The sequence below is a fragment of the Quercus suber genome, unplaced genomic scaffold, assembly GCF_002906115.3.
Source record: "Quercus suber isolate HL8 unplaced genomic scaffold, Cork oak 2.0 scaffold_417, whole genome shotgun sequence".
In the NCBI taxonomy this organism is placed as follows: Eukaryota; Viridiplantae; Streptophyta; class Magnoliopsida; order Fagales; family Fagaceae; genus Quercus; species Quercus suber.
Genome location: NW_027069868.1, coordinates 106,671 through 128,349, shown reverse-complemented (window position 1 = coordinate 128,349; position 21,679 = coordinate 106,671). Strand labels below are relative to the sequence as shown.

At 37.9% G+C, this 21,679-nt stretch overlaps 1 protein-coding gene across 4 annotated transcripts; it reads right to left on the bottom strand.

The window, feature by feature from the left end:
- Positions 1 to 7,539: 7,539 nt before the first annotated feature.
- Positions 7,540 to 12,071, bottom strand: LOC112027899 (peroxisomal (S)-2-hydroxyacid oxidase GLO4). Of its 4 annotated transcripts, none has more exons than XM_024060540.2 (13): positions 11,946 to 12,071; positions 11,488 to 11,762; positions 11,173 to 11,319; positions 10,966 to 11,090; positions 10,836 to 10,882; positions 10,687 to 10,764; positions 10,410 to 10,534; positions 10,191 to 10,248; positions 9,935 to 9,997; positions 9,551 to 9,620; positions 9,009 to 9,109; positions 8,564 to 8,668; positions 7,540 to 8,057 (listed from the first exon to the last, which is right to left on the bottom strand). In XM_024060540.2, exons 3-13 carry the CDS (start codon positions 11,313 to 11,315, stop codon positions 7,878 to 7,880), a joined length of 1,095 nt encoding a protein of 364 aa, XP_023916308.1. In that variant the 5' UTR covers positions 11,316 to 11,319; positions 11,488 to 11,762; positions 11,946 to 12,071; the 3' UTR covers positions 7,540 to 7,877. The 4 variants fall into 4 exon arrangements, with proteins under 4 accessions (XP_023916308.1, XP_023916311.1, XP_023916310.1 ...); XM_024060543.2 differs by having other exon boundaries at positions 10,729 to 10,764; XM_024060542.2 differs by lacking the exon at positions 11,488 to 11,762 and having other exon boundaries at positions 11,946 to 12,065.
- Between the last annotated feature and the right edge of the window lie 9,608 nt (positions 12,072 to 21,679).

Below are 21,679 nucleotides of genomic sequence, written 5' to 3'. Positions count from 1 at the left end.
CGATCCACTACATCTTTGCCTAAGTTGGGGTTAGGATTTTTTTGTTTGAAGATACCTAGGTTCCTGTCTTTCCAAATCATCCAAATACCAAATAAGAAAACATGGTTCCAAGGTAGAGGGCCCGATTGATGATAAGAGGTAGCTGTGGCATTAGTGCTTAGCCACTCCTGAAGGCTCAAAGAATAGAAATTAACATTTTACCTGCCCACCCAGCTGCTGCCACACATTATTACTTAAGGGGCAATCCCGCAACATGTGTAAAATGGATTCTTCCTCAGCATGACATTGAGGGCAGCGGCCATCAACTTGCAACCCTCTAGCCACTAAACAATGCTTGACCCCGATGCTTTGGTGCATACATTTCCAGACAAAGATTTGAATTTTTGGCATAGTTTTTAATTTCCAAAATCCACTTCCCTTGGAAAGGAGCATCCCTCAATGGATTCGTGGCAAGCCTATATGCACTTTTAAGCTCAAAATCACCCTTGGCTGAATACTTCCAAGTCAACCTATCCTCTATTCTGGTCGAAAGGGGGATTGGGATGGCCTTAATATCTCTATAAACTTCCTCTGGAAAGGTCATTTGAGTCGAAGACCAATCCTATCTGCCAGTAAAATCCACCACATCCTTAATCTTTAGATTTGCGGCCTCTCTAGACAATGGCCCCTGAATGATCTTTCTTAAAGGACCATGGTTAGTCCAACTATCATTCCAAAAATCTAGATTACTATCAAAGCCCGGCAGCCACTTAGTTCCTTTTTAAAAAATTTCTTCACCTTGCAACATTTCCTTCCAAATTCTAGAACTAGGGAGCTTACTAGCATTTCTCGAATTAATTCTTTGCGGGCTACAGTACTTCATCCTCAAAACCTTAGCCCACGAGGCCTTGTCTTCGTATGGAACCTCCAGTTCAGCTTTGCCAACAGAGCTGTATTCCTTCCCTTAGCTGTTTGAAGCCCTAAACCCCCTTCTTCTTTAGATCTTGTAACCTTCTTCCAGCCCACCCAATGCATTTTCCCCTTATCTTCAGTTGATCCCCACAGAAAATTTCTGTTCACTCTATCAATACCATCCAACACCTTCCAGGCAGCAGATTACATTGCACAAGATAAGCTGGTATAGCTGAGGATGAGGCTTGAATCAAGACAGCTTTTCCGGCCATAGAGAGGAGGTTAGCCTTCCAACCCGCAAGCTTACATTTTACTCTATCCAAAATATAACCAAGGTCCTGGCTATTGCTTCCTTGGTGTTTAATTGGAAATCCTAAGTATTTTCCCAAGTACTCTGTTTGACGGAAGCCAAGAATATCACTAAAAGCCTCCCTATCATCAGGATCCATGTTAGGAGAAAAATAGACCCTAGATTTAGAATCACTTACTGTTTGACCAGAGCACTTGCAAAAGGTATCTAGGACCTCTCTGATGGCATTGCAATTTTTTACATTCACCTTAGTGAATAGCACAAGATCATCCACAAAGAAAAGATGAGAGAAGGCCGGGCCACTTCTAGACGCCTTGATCAGGCACCAAGCTTTAGCCTCACACTTTTCTTGGATGAGCTGCCCTAAAAATTCCATACATAGAATAAATATGTATGGGGACAACGGATCACCCTGCCTTATACCTCTAGAAGGCTTGAAAGGTTCGAGGCTTCCTCCATTAAACAACACTGATGTCGAAACAGATGATATGCAACTCATCATTAACTCAACAAGGTTATCAGGGAAGTTGTATCTGATTAGCATACTTCTAATGAAACTCCATTCAAGTTTGTCGTAAGCCTTCTCTAAGTCAATTTTTAGAGCCATATAACCACCTTTTCCCTTAGCTCTCCCCATGGTGTGAATAATCTCCTGCACAATAATAGCATTATCAACACCCCTCCGACCTGGCACAAACGCTGCTTGGCAAGGGGAAATAAGTTGATCCAACAAGGGTCTAATTCTTCCAACCAAAATTTTGGACACTATCTTATAAACTGAGTTACACAAACTTATGGGGCGGTATTTACCAATGGATTCAGGGCCTTGGGTTTTCTGAATGAGCACAATGTTTGTTCTATTCATGTACTCGGGCACTTTTTTCTCTCTAAAAACAGCATGAACCTCCTCACTCACTGATCTTCCCACAACAAGCCAAAATCTTTGAAAGAAGCCAGCATGAAGCCCATCAGGGCCGGGGGCTTTGAAAGCTTTTAAAGACCATAGGGCAACCCTAATTTCCTCCTCCGTCATCGTGTGACTAATACTATTCTTTTCTTCACTCGAGAGCTTTGGTTGCCATTGCATATTATAGCTAAAATCATAGAAAGCTGCCTCCTGCGCAGTAGTGTAGATTTTTTAAAAACGTTCTCTGAAGTGATTCGCAACCTCTCATTCCTCAGTCAACCACTCCCCCGCCTCATTCTTAATTGTAGTGATCAAATTTCGTTTCCTGCGAGCCAGCGCTGAAACGTGATAAAAAGCTGTGTTCCTGTCTCCCAAGATCATCCAGTTAATTCTAGATTTAAGAGCCCAAAGGTCCCTCTCTTGCTCTATCACCACATCCAGCTCCTTGATAAGCTGGTTCTCCAGAGCTACTAGAGAGGAAGAAGGATGGTTGGCCAAAGCTCTTTGCACCTCATCAAGCCGGGCCAACACTCTTTTCTTCTTATGAAAAATATTACCAAAGTGATTTTTATTCCAATCACTGGCCTGATTAGAAAAGGCTTCAATTGCTTCCATAAGCTTCCTCGGGTGCTGCCAAGCCTGATTAACCACACTCGAAAAAGAGGGGTCCGACAGCCAAAAAGATTGGAATCTAAAAGGTTAAGTGAGCTGTAGCTGTCTCTTGGGATTGGTTTCCATCAACACAGGACAATGATCTGAGTGACACCTGGTTAAGTGCGACACTCTAGCATCTGGATAGAGAAGACACCAGCTAGGATTCATAAAAAATCTATCAATTCTCTCTTGTATAAGGCTATAAAGCTCCCTTCTATTCGTCCATGTATATTTGGGCCCACTGAACCCCATATCCACCATGTTACAATTATCAAGACATTCCTTAAATATCAGCGACCTATTTATGCTGACCGGCCTACCCCCAAACTTATCCTCCCCTGCAAGGGGCTCATTAAAATCACCGGCAATTATCCAAGGTTTACCATGTAAATCAGCAACTTTAGAAAGATTTTCCCACAACATCTGTCTCTCTATGATTCTAGGATTAGCATACACAGCAGTAAAAATCCAAGAAAGGTTAGAGGGTAATACCTTGACCTCGACATGAATTTCTTGCTCCATGCACGCAAGCTGCATCACTTCCACTTTATCTGAGTTCCACAAAATCCAAATGCCACCCGCAAATCCAACCGTTTCCGCAAAAATAGCACCATCAAATGGAAGACGATTAGCAATCTCTTTTGCTCTATCTCCCCCAACCCGCGTTTCCATAACGACCAGAATGGTTGGATTATGATTTCTAGCCAGTTCCCTAATGTGACTCTGAAAATTGGGCTTCAAAGCGCCCCTACAGTTCCACACTATAATATTCATAATTATTGGTAAAAGAGAAAAAGAAGCACAATCAATCGGAGGATGCAAAATCTCTGCTTCCCTCCTCCATCTCCATGCCATCAGCGCCATCATCTCCTTTAGTCTTCCCATCACTAAACACAGAACCAATAGGAAGTTCAACACACCCAACATCATCTCCCTCACCACGGCTTGGTTGCTGAATATCTGGAATACTCGAGCACTTAGATCCGTGAGTGGCAGCGACGCCAATCTTGTGCTGACCTCCATCACGCACATTAACTTCGCTCTAATCCATCGCTTCACAGACGTTAGCTTCGCTCTAATCTCCGCCATACCCACCTCCGGCAACACAGTCTTGCTTGGCCATCTCTGTCCGACCACCCGTGGAGAAATGGAAGGACTCGCCGGAGCACTCACCATCTTCATTTGTATCCCGAGATCCCCAAACCGCCTTTGTGTTTGGTATGTGTTTACCCACTCCCACTGTATCCCCTTTAGACAACCACTTCGATGTTTTTCTCCTGGCTAAATCTCTTTTGCCTTTAACTGAAGGGCTGAAACGGGGTTCTACTTGTTTATCTGGCAATGTAACATCACAGCTTGGATCACGGCCCACCTTTGAAGGCCCAAAATTCTCATTTCCCTTGTCAAAGAAGGTCCAGCCCCTTGTAACACCTTTTGACTCCTTCCTAAGCCCATGATTAGCTTGACCCAATCCGTTGGTTGGATGGTCCCCAGTAGTAACGGCAAGGTTTATTTTCTTCTGTCCAGGCTTCCTACATGCCACAAAGGTCCAAGGACCGTACCTGTCCTTCTCCATGCTAGCACCCTTGTCCTTCATCATTCCACTAACTGTGTCAGTGCAAGACGGCTCATGCAACCCATGCGACAAACCTCCTTGGTACAACGTCATACCTTCTCCAACGCTCGTCGGACCACTCTCCGCCAGTGACTCTGGTTTTTTAATGGTGTGAGGACATGCTTCCTTCCGATGTCCCAACCTCCCACATGAGAAACACAGTTTGTGAATCCCTTCATAAACCATGGGCTGTTCGAACCTACCTATGAGCACGGTGTCAATAAGAGGCTTGGTGGCATCCAATTGGATACACATTCTTGCATATCTTCCTCTAGCCTCCATGGCAGTATGGGAATCAATCCTAAGGACTTTCCCTATAGCTTCACCAACTTGTTTGAGAACTTCCAACTCATATAACTCCATAGATAGTCCATGCAACCGAACCCAGACCGCAATTGACGAAACACTAGCACTAGCTGGCTTAAAGAAGGGCTTCCATGGTCTAATGGCTAGAAAGTGCCCCCCAATGAACCACGACCCCTTTTGAAGAACTGCATCCAGGTCTTCTTTCAACGAGAAACGAGCTGAATAAAAATTTTCTCCAAGGTCCACACAAACTAAAGTCCCAGACGGCTTCCACAATGAGATAAGTTTACTCTGAAGGAAACTAAGACCTATCGATCTGCCATAAAGCTTTATAATCAATGCCTTGGACCACGGTTTTTTGATTCGGAGTTTAGTTTCTCTCGTGAGTTTAACCGCTGCTAACCCATCACGAAGCTCTTCCACCTCCTCATCTGACTCCGCCTCCATATCCAAAAGATTCGAGAAATCAAATGCCTTTGCATAGGCTCCTAGAATCTCACCCACCAACTTGTCTTTGAATGTTTTCTTAACAGCCCCCCAGGAGCTCTGACCTCCCTGGGAATGTCCACTCTCACTTAAACCATCATGAAAATCAGCATGATGTCCCTCTTTGACCTTCTTCTTACTCCTGAAAAGCTCAGCCTCCTCCTCTCTAGAGAGCTCTCGGTTTGGCTTAGCCATTTTTTTTCCGATAGAGGGAAGTGCTATTCTATAAACCTCCTCCGATCTAATAAAGATTCAACTGGCCTGTACATTTTCATTCACGTAGCATGATTGCTTATAATTAGTGGCAACTGGCAATGCAATCATGATGGAAAAAGCATTTCTTTCTTTATTTGTTTCTTTTTGTTGGTGCCCATTTTAACATGGGTCAGCAAATAAAGCCCCAAGCCCACAAGAGAAAAGCCCATGAAGAGAAAGGAAGAAAGGACCTAAAGGACTTGTTACTAGATCCACATCCCAGCCAAGCTAGCTAAGTAACCTAAGAAAAAGGGTTTACTACAGAACAACCCAAAGAATTGAAATAAGCCCAAGAAGCCCAGATTATTTATATAAGAGAATTGGAGGTTCTGAGCACTCCGTGAAAAAAAGGAAGGGAGAACAAAGGGAGCTGCAGAACACGAAGGTAAGTAAAACCATTCCGTAATTTCAGACATCGAGCAGTGTGAAGAAAATGATGGGTCCTACTCCTTCGCATCCCAGACCTGGAAAGAGAGGAGGACTTACAGCTGATTGAAGCTCGGGGGTTGTGGCTTAGCGGAGGGGAGGGAGTCTTTGGTTTTTGGTATTCCGCCGTGGTCCCAGAATTGTCAAAGAGGGAGGAAGAGAGTCAGCAAGAAAAGGGGTGGGAAAGTCCAGAATTTGTGTATAAATAAGAATAGAACAAAGAAAACAACAACAACAGAGAAAGTCATAGGCATTAGTAGAGAAAAATAGCAGCAAAGTAGTTCTGAAATAGTAGAAAAACCCCTTAGCAAAATATTTTGGCATGCACCACTAAAGTATTTCCTCTCTCCCAAAAAAGACATTCCTCTTTGAGCTTCATAGCCAATCTGACTCACGTTCCAAACTCCATAGCTTTGAGCTAATCTTAAGCAATAAGGCTATGGGAGTTGGGGCTAAGACCTTTTTGGCCTTCGTCATTCTGTAGAAAGCATTATATTTTTTATTTGTTCTAACCCATTTTACGAAGTATATATATAAATATATATGTATTTGTATATTTATGAGGATGTATGCTAACATGTTGCAAATTAACATTTGCTTGATGAGAACTTTCTTTGGACTTTAGTGTCTTTTTGTGTAGACTTGTAATAGTAGAGAAAACATGTTTCTTCTATAGAAAGTGGAGAGCCTCAATGGAAAGCAGAGTACTGTTCCTTTTGCAGAAAGTGGAGGAAGCCTCAGTAGAAAGTAGAGTAACATTCCCTCTGCAGAAAGCGGTGAAAAGTTCACTTTAACAACATATTCCTTCTGCAGAAAGTGGAGAACAGCCTCTTATGCGGTAGTAGAAGAGGAGAATAAGCTCATTTTGCAGCAAAGCTTCTTGGACCAGATTTAATGCTTGTGCACATATTGGCAATGGCAAAATGGGACCCTAAAGCCCATGCCATGTAGATGTCAGACACGACTTCCTTATAAAAAGCCTAGACTAAAAGATTTCTAATAGATGCAAGACACATGGCTAGGTGTAAAACGTGAAAAAAAAAAAAAAAAAAAACGACCCTCAACGCTTTTTGATTGACAAACAATATCTACACAGTTGGGGCGGGGTCGTTACAGATGGTATCAGAGCCATGCCCTAGCCGGAAGTGTGGGTCCCACACGCGAGGACGCGTGTGCTCGTAAGGGGGGTGGATTGTAGTGACCCGAAAGGAGGTCTTGCAATCCATGGAATCCCACATCGCCTAGGGAAGCACATGAAAATGTGTTTATAAGGAATGATCTCCCTTCAATGTGTAGAGGCCTTTTCCCTAGCGCAACCTGGGGAAGAACAAAACCGTGAGGGGTATGGGTCCCAAAGCGGACAATATCTACACAGTTGGGGCGGGGTCGTTACATCAAGCTTGGCTCCATCACATTAATCAGCCTTAAAAGCTCCAAGCCAGAAGTGAATTCAGCATTGCCACTCTGAAATTCTCTCACTACCATGCTACCAATCTACTATGACTGGTCTTTACAATTTTAAAGAATTTAAGGAAAAAAAAATGTCCCCCATTTTAAAATGTATTTTTCAATCAATAACTTTGAGACGCATATCCTTCTGCCCAGGTTTATGGAATAATTTCTCAGGGTATGAGCTTGAGCTTGCATTTTTTTGTTTTATTCTGTAGAACTTTACAAGAACTACCGATAGAAAAGTAGAAAATATCAATCCTTAAACTCCTGGTACAATTTAAGAGTAGGAGAATACAATGGGGTTCTGCTCTGAACCCTTATCTTTAACATGGACTTCATGGTTCCACACATAGAACCACATTTATTTATAAAACAGACATAGATATGGCAGAAGATAGTATTCATGGTCCCATTCCACTATCTACATGCCAGCTTGATCATTGAAGAAATTTCAACATATTCCACACCTATTCACAGTTATTTATTGTTAACAATGTAATTACAAATGTATAGATATTATTGATGATCTGAATCATTTTTCTTTAGGACGCTGTCCTAATGCTTCAAATATTTTATTAGAGCATTGAATGGATTTTTTCATGCTCTGTCCTCACATGGCTTCTAGTAATATCTTTCACACTAGGACAGCCAGACAGTGCCATGGTGAGCTCAAGCTCATCCTTCAGCATATGGATGACTTTTCTCACCCCATATTCCCCCTTTGCAGCCAGCCCATAGACAACAGGCCTTCCAATCTGCAATAATAAATATATAGATTACAATAGAGTTTAGAGTGCTTTCACCAAGAATCATAAAATTTTAAGAGGTTTTTAAATATCAGAATTGACTTTGGGATGGAGAGAGAAGCAAAAATTGAGTGTTGAGGATTAACACTGCCAAGGCGTTTCACTCCTACAATTATATCCAGCACTCTCAAAAGTGTTTCAATGATCTAGGTATTTATCTTGAGCAACTTAAAAATTTTTTATTTGCACATGCAAGTTAGACGGAAATTAGACAATAAGTTGAAAAAAAAATGGCAATCTAGAAGCAGAGTACGATAGAGCTGCTTCCCAAAAAAGCATCAGTTGGATTCACTGACATTCATTGTCAGTTGAAACTCACAAGTGCAGGACCAAAAAATACTACTTGTTCTCTTTATATAGCAACCACATGGCGGACATTGCATGTGAAGAAATGGTGTAAGAGAAGATTCATAAGTTAGTTACATGAATTAAATAGTTTGGGGTGGAGAGCTTACAAGGACGGCTTGTGCACCAAGGGCTAATGCCTTGAAGACATCTGTTCCTCGCCGCACTCCTCCATCAAGGAACACAGGAACTTTCCCTCCAACAGCATGAACCACCTGCAACCACTAGATGCCTAAATATTCACAATCGCTGATTGAACTTTGGCATGCCAAAGAGCATAGTGTATCTCTACACAAATCCAGACAGAAAAGTCCTGTGCAGGAATGCATGGCCACGTACGTGTCTTGTATTAAATTGCTAAAATTTCATACAAATTTGAATGTTAAGGATGTCTAGCTATGGCATTACCTCATACAAAACTTCCCTAAACCCTTATACGGTTAACATCTATATTAAAGAAGGAGCACAGAGATGCAAAATGTAGAATCTGTGTTTACACCTACACACCTAATGAGAATAATATTCTTACGCTAAGCAGTAGAGATAAAACTTCACCTCTTCCAGAACAGTAATAGTAGCAGGAGTGTAATCAAGCTGGCGAGCCCCATGATTAGAGACAACAATCCCAGCAACACCTACTTCTGTCGCCTTTATTGCTGCCCATGACAATACATCAAATGTTTAGGATATTTGAATGTTGAACAGAAAGTAAAGCAACCATGACATTCAAGGATCTGAGTAAATTATCAAGAGCGTGAAAAGATGCAGAATTTAAAGTGATTTACATAAAAATGTTTGACAGAGCAGATAGAGGAGGTAATTGTGAGAAAAAAATCACACAATCAGGATGATTAACAGGCCTCCTATACTTGAAATTCCAAAGATAAAAAGGATCATTAACTGAAATTTTTATTGAAAGTTTAAAGTTTCAAAGGCAGAGGATGTTCTTCCTGTTACTAAGGGAAGGAAAAAATAGGGAAGATGCAAAATAGAGATGTGAATATCAGTAATAAAGCTTGACCTTACCATCTTCATGAGTAATAATAGTGATAGTATAATAATGATAAGATGCAAATATTATAAGATGGAGATCCTACCATCTTCACGAGTGAGTACTCCCTTGATTAGAGTTGGCAAGTTTGTAATAGATCTTAACCATCCTATGTCCTGCGTATGTTTTGATGCATTAGTTAAAGTCATAAGAATGTAAGAAACCATGGCCCTTGCACACACCCTCAGTAAGCAAAGATAAAAAGTGAAACAATATTGGCACTTCCAGTGGTATCTTATGCCTCAACCTTTACATTATAAAGGCACCAACTAAAACACATAACACTAAAATCAGTGTTATAATGAGTAAAACAACTAGTTTAGAAAATTTATGCTGAAGGGGAAAAAAAAACTATTTTCCAAGTAAAATATTTCAAACATTTTTGCAACAGCACATTAAAAGGTAAGCAGAATAGGTTACTCATTTATACCCTCCAACACAAAGAAGCATCAAGGATCCTTTTGGCAAAACCTTCTAAAATTGAACCTTCATCCTGCAGAAAATTTGATTCAGTGAGTAACAATAAAAGCTTTAGTTTTAAAATTTTAAAAATAAGATAAAAACTTCAGTTTTTTTTTTTTTTTGGAGATACTTCAGTTAACATGCATGCATGTGTCCATCTTTTTAAATTCAATGCATCTGGCACATTTCAATGTGGCAATTGGGAGTTACACAATTTCACTCACATTGTCCACTTCAGTTGATACAAGGCCTTCAATGTTCTTTAACGGCGGTACAATCATTCTGCAGAACTTATTACAGTCATATTTCAAATAAGATTTAAGATCAAGCCTATTCTGTTAGCATGAAAGGAACATAAATACCATTACATGGAGAACTTTATACCCAACTGCGAAGGGAATATAATGATTAGTGTTGGAAAAAAAAAAGGAGATAATATCTACTTGTTCTTTATGTCTGCCTCCCTTCGACCAAGCATGGGAGCATCAACTGTCAGCACAATAGCCTTGTATCCATTTCTTTCAGCTCTCTGAACTAGCTGAGCTGCTACATCTCGGTTCTTATATACCTATTCCCAGACGAATATCAGTTTACAGTGTGACTTGCTAACAACAGGATCACCAATACAAAGACAAAGAAAGCAACCAAAAGAAAGTGTTGCTGCTAAAGAAATATACATTTCATTAATGAAATTATAAGAGCTAAAGAGGGATTGAATACAGATAATTGAAAAAACCGAATGGCATTGCAGCTGGAAGCAACCTCCTCGATAGTGCAGGAAGACATGGAGGACAAAACCTGCAATGAAAAATAACTTACAATTCATTAAACTTAGCAAGAAAATTAGCTCCATATTTAAAAATCAATACCATTATAGTATTAGACGCAGCTGCTGCTCTGGCTGTGGCGATCTCCCCTAGAATAATCACAATGAGCAAGTAAATAAGAATCCAAACAAATTTCAACTGAGACTGAGAACTCTTCCAAGAAGATTTGGACCTTCTGGATGTGCCAACTTATGCATAGCAGATGGAGCTACCATGATTGGCGCTGAGATTTTGTAACCCGGTACAGTAGTTGACAAATTTATTCTGCTTACATCTACAAGAATTCTAGGCCGGAACCTGAGAAGCAGTGGAAAGTGATCAGGAAATTATTGTAGCCAGTTTACAGCAAAAATCACCAACTGAATTAGCAGCAGCATACGTTATTCTGCGAAATGCTTCCACATTCTCTTTTAGGGTGTGTTGATCCTCCGCTCCCCCAGAAAAGAAGTCATAATACATTTTTGGAAGAGCTTGCCTGGCCAATTCTTGAAACTCATTCACATTAACAGGTTCACCCTCCATTATCCTGGATACATGAGCATTAATAGATGGATTACTTTCCAGAGAGCTAATACTAGATGCATTCTCAAGAGACTACACCATATAAAGACATTTATTATGATAGTATCAATAATTGCAAGAATTTATTAAATATGTGATACTCATGTTTAAGGCCTTGAAGGTTTTGCCTGACCTTTCTTATATTATGATATAGCCACAGGCCAGCTTGAGGCAGAGTTGGGTTCCCAAGCAACTCTAAATTTCTTGCACAACGTAGTATTACTTTGATGAATCATAATCAAAGCCATTCACATACTATGTACTGGCTATTGGCCTTCCTCACCAGTCACCACCATTTTAGGCAAGTCAATCCACTGTATATGGATGGTAAGATATCCCAGAAAACCTCTCTTTTTCCTTTTTTCTTTCCTTCTTCTTTTCTATGTTTAGTTCATGGTCTATAGAGTACTGCAGAACATAAAGATTCAACATGGTACTTACATAAGCAGAATCAATACCAGTTAAATGCCTGAAATCACTTCAAAGCAATCGATACCAATAAAAAGCATGATGACCCATTACAGTATTAACATTAAGTACTAATCAAAAGATGGTTAAGCATACCATGACCAAAATATAAGCAGCACTTACCTACAAGAGCTGAGATTGAAAGTCCCTATAGTTATTACAATCTGAGCAGCCACTGAAGGAAAAGTGTATTGAGTTGGACTTCATACTCAAAAGAGCTCAAAATCTCAATTGAGTTAAATATGTCAGTGGGCCAGACTCTAAAGGGCTACTAGGAGTGGTGTAATTTGCACAACTGGGCAAGGTTATAATTGTCATTGTGATGAACAAAGTCGTGTTAAAACCAGACTCTGAAATTAGGCCACCTCAGCTGGATTCAACCCAAGTTCTGTTCATCCCATATTTGAGTATTGAATAATAATCTCAATGATAATTTCTAAATTATTTATGTTATTATGTAGAATTAAATAGTAGCTTCTTTAAATATATTGATTTTTAAACGGGTGTCCTAAAGTTAATGAGTTTTTAATCTCTCTCTCTCTCTCTCTCTCTCTATATATATATATATATAACCGAAACTTCTGCTGACATCATAATTTTTCACATCAACACAATACAATATTTAAAAAATAAAAAATAAAAGTAAAAGCACCATTTTTCTCAACAAAATAAAACCTGATACTTGCCAAAGGCCATGTAATTGAATTGACACCTCTCCATCTACAAAGTGCTTAGGAGTCTAGGAGGAAAATGTTCGAACTGTGAGGTTATCAGCATGTTGTAATTATTTCTAAAAAAAAAAAAAAAAAAAACCCTGATACTTATCTCTTTATCTTTTGGATAAAACCTGATACTTATCTTTAAAAATAAACAAATGATATTTTTTGAAGATAACCCTAAAAGCCAAACTATTTTGTTAGTTAGCACACTTTTGAAACTATTTGGGTATCTAACAACTCAAGTCCTAAGGACTCGATTTTGGAGTTATAAATCGAGTATAAATTACTCGATTTTCCCATCGCGGCAGTAGTTGAGGTGGACATTGGTCCACATAGGCACCGAGTTGGACTCAGTTTAAGAAATCAAGTTCATTGGACTCAGTTTAAGAACTCGAGTCTCTTGGACTCGATTTAGTTTTAATGGAAACTGAGACTTCTGAACTCGATTTCCCTTCAGCCCTCCATATGTCCCAGATCACTCCCATATCACTTAACACTCACAGATCACTCCACTTAAACTGGGTTTTCCCTCTCACTCTCACTCTCACTCTTCCCTTTCTTTCTTCACTTCAAGGTCTCTCTCACTCTCTCATATTCACTCACCCACATTTCAAACTTCCCTCTCATCTCACTCTTCAAACTTCAAAGACCCATTGCTCCGTTGCTCCGCCTCTGTCCGTCGTTTCGCCTGCTCATCGCTCTCCTTCTCTGTATTTTGGGTGGCTTCGTTGGTAGGGACTCCACATCTATCACAAGTAAGGACTCTCTCTCTCTCTCTCTTTCTCTCCATAGTGTTTGCTTGGTGTTTGGGTTCTAAGAAATATGGAAAAACCGACAAATTTTGATTTCTTTGTATTTAGTTTTTTTTTTTTTAGATTAGTGTGGACTTATGCCTATGTCTTAGCTGTAAAGGATTAAGAGTTAAAGTTTTAATTTTGGAAGCTAATAACCTGTTGTTGATGATTTGATGCTTGTGTTTGTCCTTTCTTCCTTATGATTCTAAGAGTTTGTTTGGCTAATTTACTTTGTTCAAACACAATCTATATTTTATAAGTTTCACTCAAGCCATAAATTCAACGTTTTTGTTTCTTTTGCAGGAAAAAAAAAGTTTACATCATTGGTATTGAATTTTTTTTTGGTTGTATCATCCAACTTAAAATTCATTTAAAAATATGTAATATGCCATTTGATTTTGCATAATGATAGAGCCATTCATTAAAGCTTGCTATTTGTTAAGTCTCTCTCAACCCTCTCTCTGAATCTCTTCCTCAAATTTATAATATCTAATACCATGCCCATCTTGCATAATCATATATAACTGAGTTATATAACTTATATTTTAGACCAAGTTACAATTTCAACAACAAATACTGACATAGGAATTATATTTGTAGCCTTTTGTAATGTTTTGTGGCTGAATTCTTTTAAAACAAAGTTCCGAACATGTTTATATCTATAATTATTTATACCTATGAATTGATTTTCTCATGCTCAACCTTTACCACTCTAATGCAAAGAATTATTGTAGTTCTTAGCAAGTATTGATCATATCATTTGAGTTTTGCATTTGCCTTTGTCTCTGTTCTTCTGCTAGCAATATCCCAGCTAAATATGGACATTTTTTGTTTCTCTGTATTACTATAGTTCTTAGCATGTATGGATTATTCTTCAACTAGGTTATAATCATTTAATGCTTTCATAATTTTCTTTACACTTTGTGTTAGCGTCATTAGAGATGCTTTGGTGAGAAAGCATATAAAGTCTTTGGAGGTTATTTTCCGTACTTTGAAAAGAACAATGTTAGTCGAAGATGCATATCAATTTTTTGATGAATTTATTGCAAGAGAATGGGTGCTTAGTGGCACTAAATTAAGTGATCACATTATATTTTATGGATATGACTACCATCCTTTCACTTCTTTCTTTTTGCATGTGTGTGTGTGAATCATGTTGACAAAATTGTAAACCATGATATTACTAAGAATAATATCCTCCTAGCATGCAGTTGAATCAAAATAAATTAGAGTTTTTTTCTTTTTGTTCTTTCAATTATTGTAAAAAAGTGTAGGAAATGCGGGCTATTTAAAAAGGAAATTTGTGATTTTGCTTATATGACAAAAAGCTTTGAATTCTGCTTTTGAATCTTTTGTTTTTAATTCATGCAATTATTGTGCTCGGTTGAATTGTAATTCTATTTAGAACATGTGCTTATATTACTCTTGACTCCCTAAACTTTGTGTAGTATGACTGCCATTGCTGCTGAGGAGGTTGATGAGTTCGGTCTTGGTCCCATGGATTGTTCAGTGTTATGGTTTCTAAAAGAACATCGATCAATCGTCCGCTGTTTGGGAAGGTGAGGTAAAATTAAAACCAACCACCTGCTAAATTTCTATATTCTCTTCTTATCCTTTTACATTATGTTGATTTTTTTTTTTTTTTCATTTCTAAAATTTTAAGTTTGTCAATGGTATTACTAGCTTTGAATGCATAGTCATGCCCATTAGTTGGGTTGAGTTAGATTGGTTGACTGTTGTACACCTTTATATAAAGGTTACACAAATTCATGCCCATCACTAATTGGGCCACTATAGCGCATCAAAACTAGTGGTAAATTAGATAGGGTTATATTGGTTGCAAAGCCCACCTGTCATGTATTTTTTAATGTCAGTGGCTTAGTGCAACATAAAAATTTATTAAAAAATGTGTCGAATTCAATTCATTTTCTATTTCTAGTAAGGGATAAAAAAAACCTTGGACATGAAGATGCTTCCGAAGTATTGAATATTTTTTTGAAGCTTAGGCCAACGATCAGGAATATATGTAGTAAATTAATGATTTTTTGTTTTACTTAAAGCTTGATTTGGGATGCAAGGGTGCTTTTGCTTTCATAGAAGAATGCTCTTCTTTACTGGCAATCAAAGCTTGGGGTAGTAAAGGAATGTTATAGTTAGAGATTAATGTTGGATGGAATTTGTTAGCACATATGGCGAACATAATGAAGCATGTGTTATTTAGCCAATTTTACTAATTTTTTTCTTTAAAATCTTTCTTTTACTTATCAAAAAGAAAAAGGAACTTTTGTAAATTAAATCAGAGATATATTCAGAAGTAATCTCATACATTTTTGGGTAAAAAGGGTTCATCATTATGTTTCCAAGTAGTCCTTAGTTTTGAAAGATATTTGGAGATTTATAATGTTGTCTCTTCTCTGTTCTTGAACGATTGTTAGGCCTTGCAATTGTCCTAGAAAAAAGCCATGTTAATCAATAGAAAGTATGTATGGCTATATAATAGAGTTTACATATAACAGTATTCTTATACCTCACCCCAAAAAAAAAAAAAAAGTAAAAATAACTCCTGTTTTATACCTTGAATTTAGTTTGTTGAACCTCACAGTTTCATGTGACAGTCTTTTTCAATCAAATAGAAGTTTCACAATATGAGAGCCATGACAAAAAATAAGTTCAAGCACTGTATCTGTTAGGTTCTAAGACCTTAGGGACTAATGTATTATAACTTCAATATGTAATGTGTTGGCAAACCATGATCAAAATATAAAGTCTAAGTTTAGGCTTGCTCAAAGTATGTTTAATTGTAAAGTTAGAATCGAGTGATTGTAGAAATTATTGGACAAAATCTGCAAGACTTAATCGATCGTAAATTAGACTTGATCGATCGAAACTTGTGCAGATTTAATTTTCTGCAGAATTTCTAATTTAGCCCAAGCCTGCTTGATGTGTAGGGTTTTATGTTTTACTTCACATATGAAAGGAAAAAACCCTAACTACGTTTTAGAGGTATTTTGAGTGTTGTGTGGTGAATCTTTTGTGAGATTTTGAGGTGTTTACCTTTATACACATACATAGGGTTATCAAGATTAAGATTCGTATCAAGAGCTTGACGATCGCTTCAGTTGCTGCTTAAAAAATTTAAAGAAGATCTGAAACCTTTGATTGGAGTCTCAAAGTCCCAAGTAGGAGAACTTGTGGTTGTAGCAGATCAAGGAAAGAAGTAGTCCGTGGACTCGGAGCTGTCATGTGATCGTAGTAGCAAGTTTTCTACACGAGGTAGCAATAGGATGTTAGTGGTCTAAGTCTTATTGTAAAAACTTCAATTCTTTCATAGTGGATCTGTTTTTACCTTGAGGATAGCTAGGTTAATCCTCCCTAGGTTTTTTACCGGTTTGGTTTTCTTGAGTTATCATATCGTTGTGTTCTTTATATTTCCGCATTATTCACAAGATATGTTTTATATGTGTTAACCTAGAACTGAATAATTTATCTAAGTAATCACTTGGCTAAAGAACTAGGTTAAACATATTGTGTTAAGGGGTCTAAAACTTTACAGTATCATTTAATATATGCTAGTTTTGTGAATTTGACTTTAAAGTTTAAACCCTTTTTTTATATAACAAAAATAAATAAATAACACATAATCTTGCCAGAGACCAGTGGCAATATTGGTGGTTTATTATGCTAAAATTGTCATTAATATTTTATGTTTTTGTAAGTTTTTTCTTTTTGGTTGTGGTAATATGTAATTTTTATTGCCAAGGGTTCAAGTTAGTTTTACAAAAGTAAAAGAATTAGTGATAACTTTGATATGAAAATTTCCACTATTGCCTATTTTCTCTGATAGTTGTATATTATTTTTGGTGTGGTTGGTTAAAAGGTCAATCCGACAGTGTTGGTTTGTCAAATTGAAATTGGCTTTAGTATCTTATTTTTGTGCTAATTTTTCATATGAAAAATAAGTCAGTTTGGCTTGTCATGTTCAAAATTATTGCATGAAAATAATTGTCAATGATCATTTTGGTGTGGTAAATCACCCTTATTATCTTCTCTTTTTTATATGTTGTCTTCTACAAAATAGATTTTATTGCAATACTCTTTTTGGGCATATCAATTAGGGTCAGTTAGGCTTATGAGCTATTGATCTTAGCTTATTTGTTATTAGAGCTCAAACTTGATACTTTTGTCTTATGGGTAAGCCATATTTTGGTCCTAGCCAACCTCTTGATGAGGTTTGGGTTCTTAGGAACTCTCCTGTGTTGCCACCACCACCACTACCACTCCCTCCCTCACTCCTCCCACTTGTCTTTTTAGTTGTCTAAAGTGCTCAAGGTAGCATATGATATCGACAATAAATTCATAGCTTGTTGTCCATGGGTTGGCCTATACCTTTTCTCCCTTCTATTTTATAATGACATTACCTGTGATCAGGTGCTTACAAAAAGAAAATGAAGAGCTTCCTAAAAATCAAGTGAAAGTTCATACTTCTTTAGCTTGACATTTTTAATGGACTTAGTTCCTAGGCTTGAGATTCACTTGCTAGGGTTTCATTATGGATTGGGTAGCCTTCGTATGGTCGTTTTGTTTACTTGCTGTGGTGGAAAATATGGGTAAAACTTGATTAAATAAATGCTGCGTAGATGTCTATCTTTTGTTTGTGTGTTTTAGCCCTCTAAATTCTGCACTCAACATTATGTTGATTTTTTTTTTTTTTCATTTCTAAAATTCTAAGTTTGTCAATGGTATTACAAGCTTTGAATGCATAGTCATGCCCATTAGTTGGGTTGAGTTAGATTGGTTGACTGTTGCACACCTTTACATAAATGTTACACTTAGATAATTAAAGACATTACTATTGATAAGATTTAGAGAGGTTTGACTGTTTCAGTCTTTTAGCATTGTACTAAGATAACCAAATTGAATTGTGAGAGCTAGAGAGAATCAAATTTTAATGTATGTATTCGTTGTAAACATGGTGGGTAATGGGTTGGATTGCTATTATGGCAATGTTTACACTAGCATGCACAGCATAAGTAGTGGTATAAACGGCTAAAAACAAATGTATCAAGTGCATTGCATCCTTTTATTTTTCTCCCATTGTTGCTTTTTTTTTTTTTTGGGATGATATTTTAATTTCCCTTGATAACTGCTTTATTTTTGTTTTTTGGGATCAATAGCTACAATCATATATACAAAGGTTATGGCATATTGCATCTCATCACCATGGTTCTATCATTTGGAGGATCCAGGGGCACTGAAATGCCGTGGTCGAAATGATGTGTTCCGAAAATGATGCCCGATGGTGGATGATCGCATCCTTGACATTGTCAAGAGAGTTGGATTAGAGGGGCTGCATAGGACCCTATCTAGAGAGATTGATCATAACTTGATAATGGCCTTTGTTAAGCGATGGCGGCTTGAAACCCACACCTTCCACCTGCCACATGGTGAGACGACGATCACATTACAGGATGTGGAGGTTCTTTTGGGGATTCCAATCGATGGTGAGGCAATTGTTGGAACAACTGACTTGGTGTGGGCTGATGAATGTCAGAATATGCTTGGAATTGTTACTAATCGTGTGATGCTTCAAGGACAAAGGATCCAAATTAACAAGCTACTTGAAAAAGTTGACCAAGGGTTGCCCGATGGTGTAGCAGAGGTGGTTGTGCATCAGTATGCATGGTTGTACAAAGAGTTATGCAGGGCAACCAACAGATGTGCCAGTCAGATTGGTGGAGCATTGATATTGGTTCAGTATTGGGCATGGGACATATTCCCTTTTTTGTGCCCAAGGATGGACCTCCCACCAAATGATGCACATGACCCACCATTAGCATCTTCTCCATTGTCCATTAAGTAAGTCTCTTCATTGACCAATTCTCTCTATTGGAAATAGATCCATAATTTTAAATGACATGACACATTGTTAGACATAGAAAATAAAATTTTAACCTTGATATTTCTCAAATTTTGAAAATTAATAGGATTTTTATTTATTTTTAAATATTGTTTTACAACCACTAAGGTCATATGTTATGATTGATGTATGATAAAAGTGTTATTAATTTCTAGCTCCACCATTAATCATATGTTTAGATAATCATTTGTTGGTATAAACTTAGTGGTATGTAATGTTAAATTTACTATTACCCATCTGTAGGGATTGGGTTTAAGCACTTCTACTGTTAAGTGAGTGGACTCAAGCCCAGCTAACCCAATATAATGAATTTGTAGAGAATGGGTTCAAGAACTAGGCCCTAGCAAGGGATACAACAGCTAGGCATGATTGCATATGGGTCGAATAGCATGGATGTGGATTCAAATGTGCAACGATGTTCCTCGGCCCTCCTCTTGGGAGCTTAAGGTTCTTATTATTTCTTTTGTGATGGAATACAAGTGTCTATCCCTTTTTACAGGTTGTTGTAGTGTTCTATATTTCTAATTTCTCCTCCCTCCTTTTATCCCCTTTCAAGAGAGATTCCTTACATTATATACCCCTTTTTTGTTGATCTTAGCCCTACATTTGTCGATAAAATTGGTCATTACTTGAGTGCTTGTCCCATCAGCTGCCTTCCCATTCTTTCAGTGGGCTGCAGCAACTAAGGTTGCACTGTTTAGGGGTCATTTCTTCATTAATGAGGCCAGAATATTAGTTGTGGGCATTTAATGTGGAGGTGACAGTTCATCTTAAACTTGCTCCTCCACCACGCCTCCACGGCTGACACGTTGTACTTGTTCCTTCTCTTTAGATGCTTGGGAAGGATGCTTTTGGTGGGCCATTACTTCCTCCTCCCATGGTCTCGGTTGGTCGAGGACAGGGTCGTCCTCGGCAAGGTTCCTGGGCAATTTGGATTTTCACACTTCATCCTCGAGCGTTTCTTCATCCTTAGCATGGGCCTTAGGCTTGGTACGAAGTGGGCTGGGGTCACCAGATTCTCTGTCCCCACACCATCATTTATTGTTGTTAATTACTTCAAATTCTCAATTCCAAGTATTAACTGTTTTAGTGCTATCTAATTTGAGATAATGAAGCTTGTATCTTATTAATTTTTTCCTTTCAGCTATATACGATACAATGCTTCATGAATGGGAAGTTCTCAATTAGAATATTGTAGGAAGAATGGGCCACATATATGATACAAAGCTTGTATCTCTCTCTCTCTCTCTCTCTCTCTCTCTCAGTTTTATTTTTTGCTAATTAGATTCTTTCTTTCAATTTCTTCTTCTTTTTAATTTCTTTTATAACTCATCCTTTGCTGGAATAATTTTGCTAAGTTTTGTGGATAAATAGCATAGGAAAAAATTAATTGAATTCAACAACTATTGATAAGGAAAAGAATTAAAATAAAGTTTTTGTTTTCACTCTTGCTAGTCTATAAGAAGTAATCATTATTTTGTGAGCTAGCATGCCAACAAAATTATAATCATTGAATGATGAATTTTTTTTATTTATTTTTTATTTTTTATTATACTCTCTCTCTCCCCCTTTCTCTCACCAATTAAATTTATGTCTTCTGATAAAGAAGTCTAGACCTACTTGTCCCAAATGCTTAAGTTGATAAAAAAACTAATTGAACTTAGCATTATTCTACAACTAAGCATGCTTATGTAGTATAGTAGTAGTATTTGAAAGAAAAATAAATAGTATGGATTTTTTTAAGCTTCCATCAGCATACAATTCCATTTTCTTTTTTATTAGATTGCATAATTGGTAGATATTGATTCCCTCTTTCTTAATTGTAGGACCGTGTGGGTTGTGAGCACGAAGAATAGCCTCGTCGAAATCTGTCTAGTCTGGTATCGTCAGCTTCTAGATTCTATGTATCCCAACCAGGTACCCAAATTGTGTTTCTTCTATTGTTTATGACTATTGTATACTGTTATAATTGTAAAATAGCTTATAGTAAAAAATAATGGAACATTGCATAATATGCTGCCCTTTTATTTGGCTATTTCAGGTGGTGTGGCAACTATATGAAGTTGAATTAGGCCACCTGCCTGCGTTTTGTGTCACAGGAAGGGACGTGTGGACGGTGAGGGTGCCGCTTGTATGTTTTTAGTTAGTAGAGAAACATACACAGGACTGTGTTATTCGTCAGTTTGGGATATGGTACAAGAAATTCCCCTAAATGTTGATATTGACGATGCCCTTCATGCCATAGACCTGAGGGGGAAGACCAAAGTGAATTGGAGGGACAAATATGTTGGCCATATCCAAGTATGGAATAGTTGACCACAATTACTATGTCATGGAGCACGACTGGAGGGTGATATGTCACCTACTCATCCATACTTCCCTTGGTACGGTAGGGTGACTTGGAGGTTCGTTGACCACACTACTGCT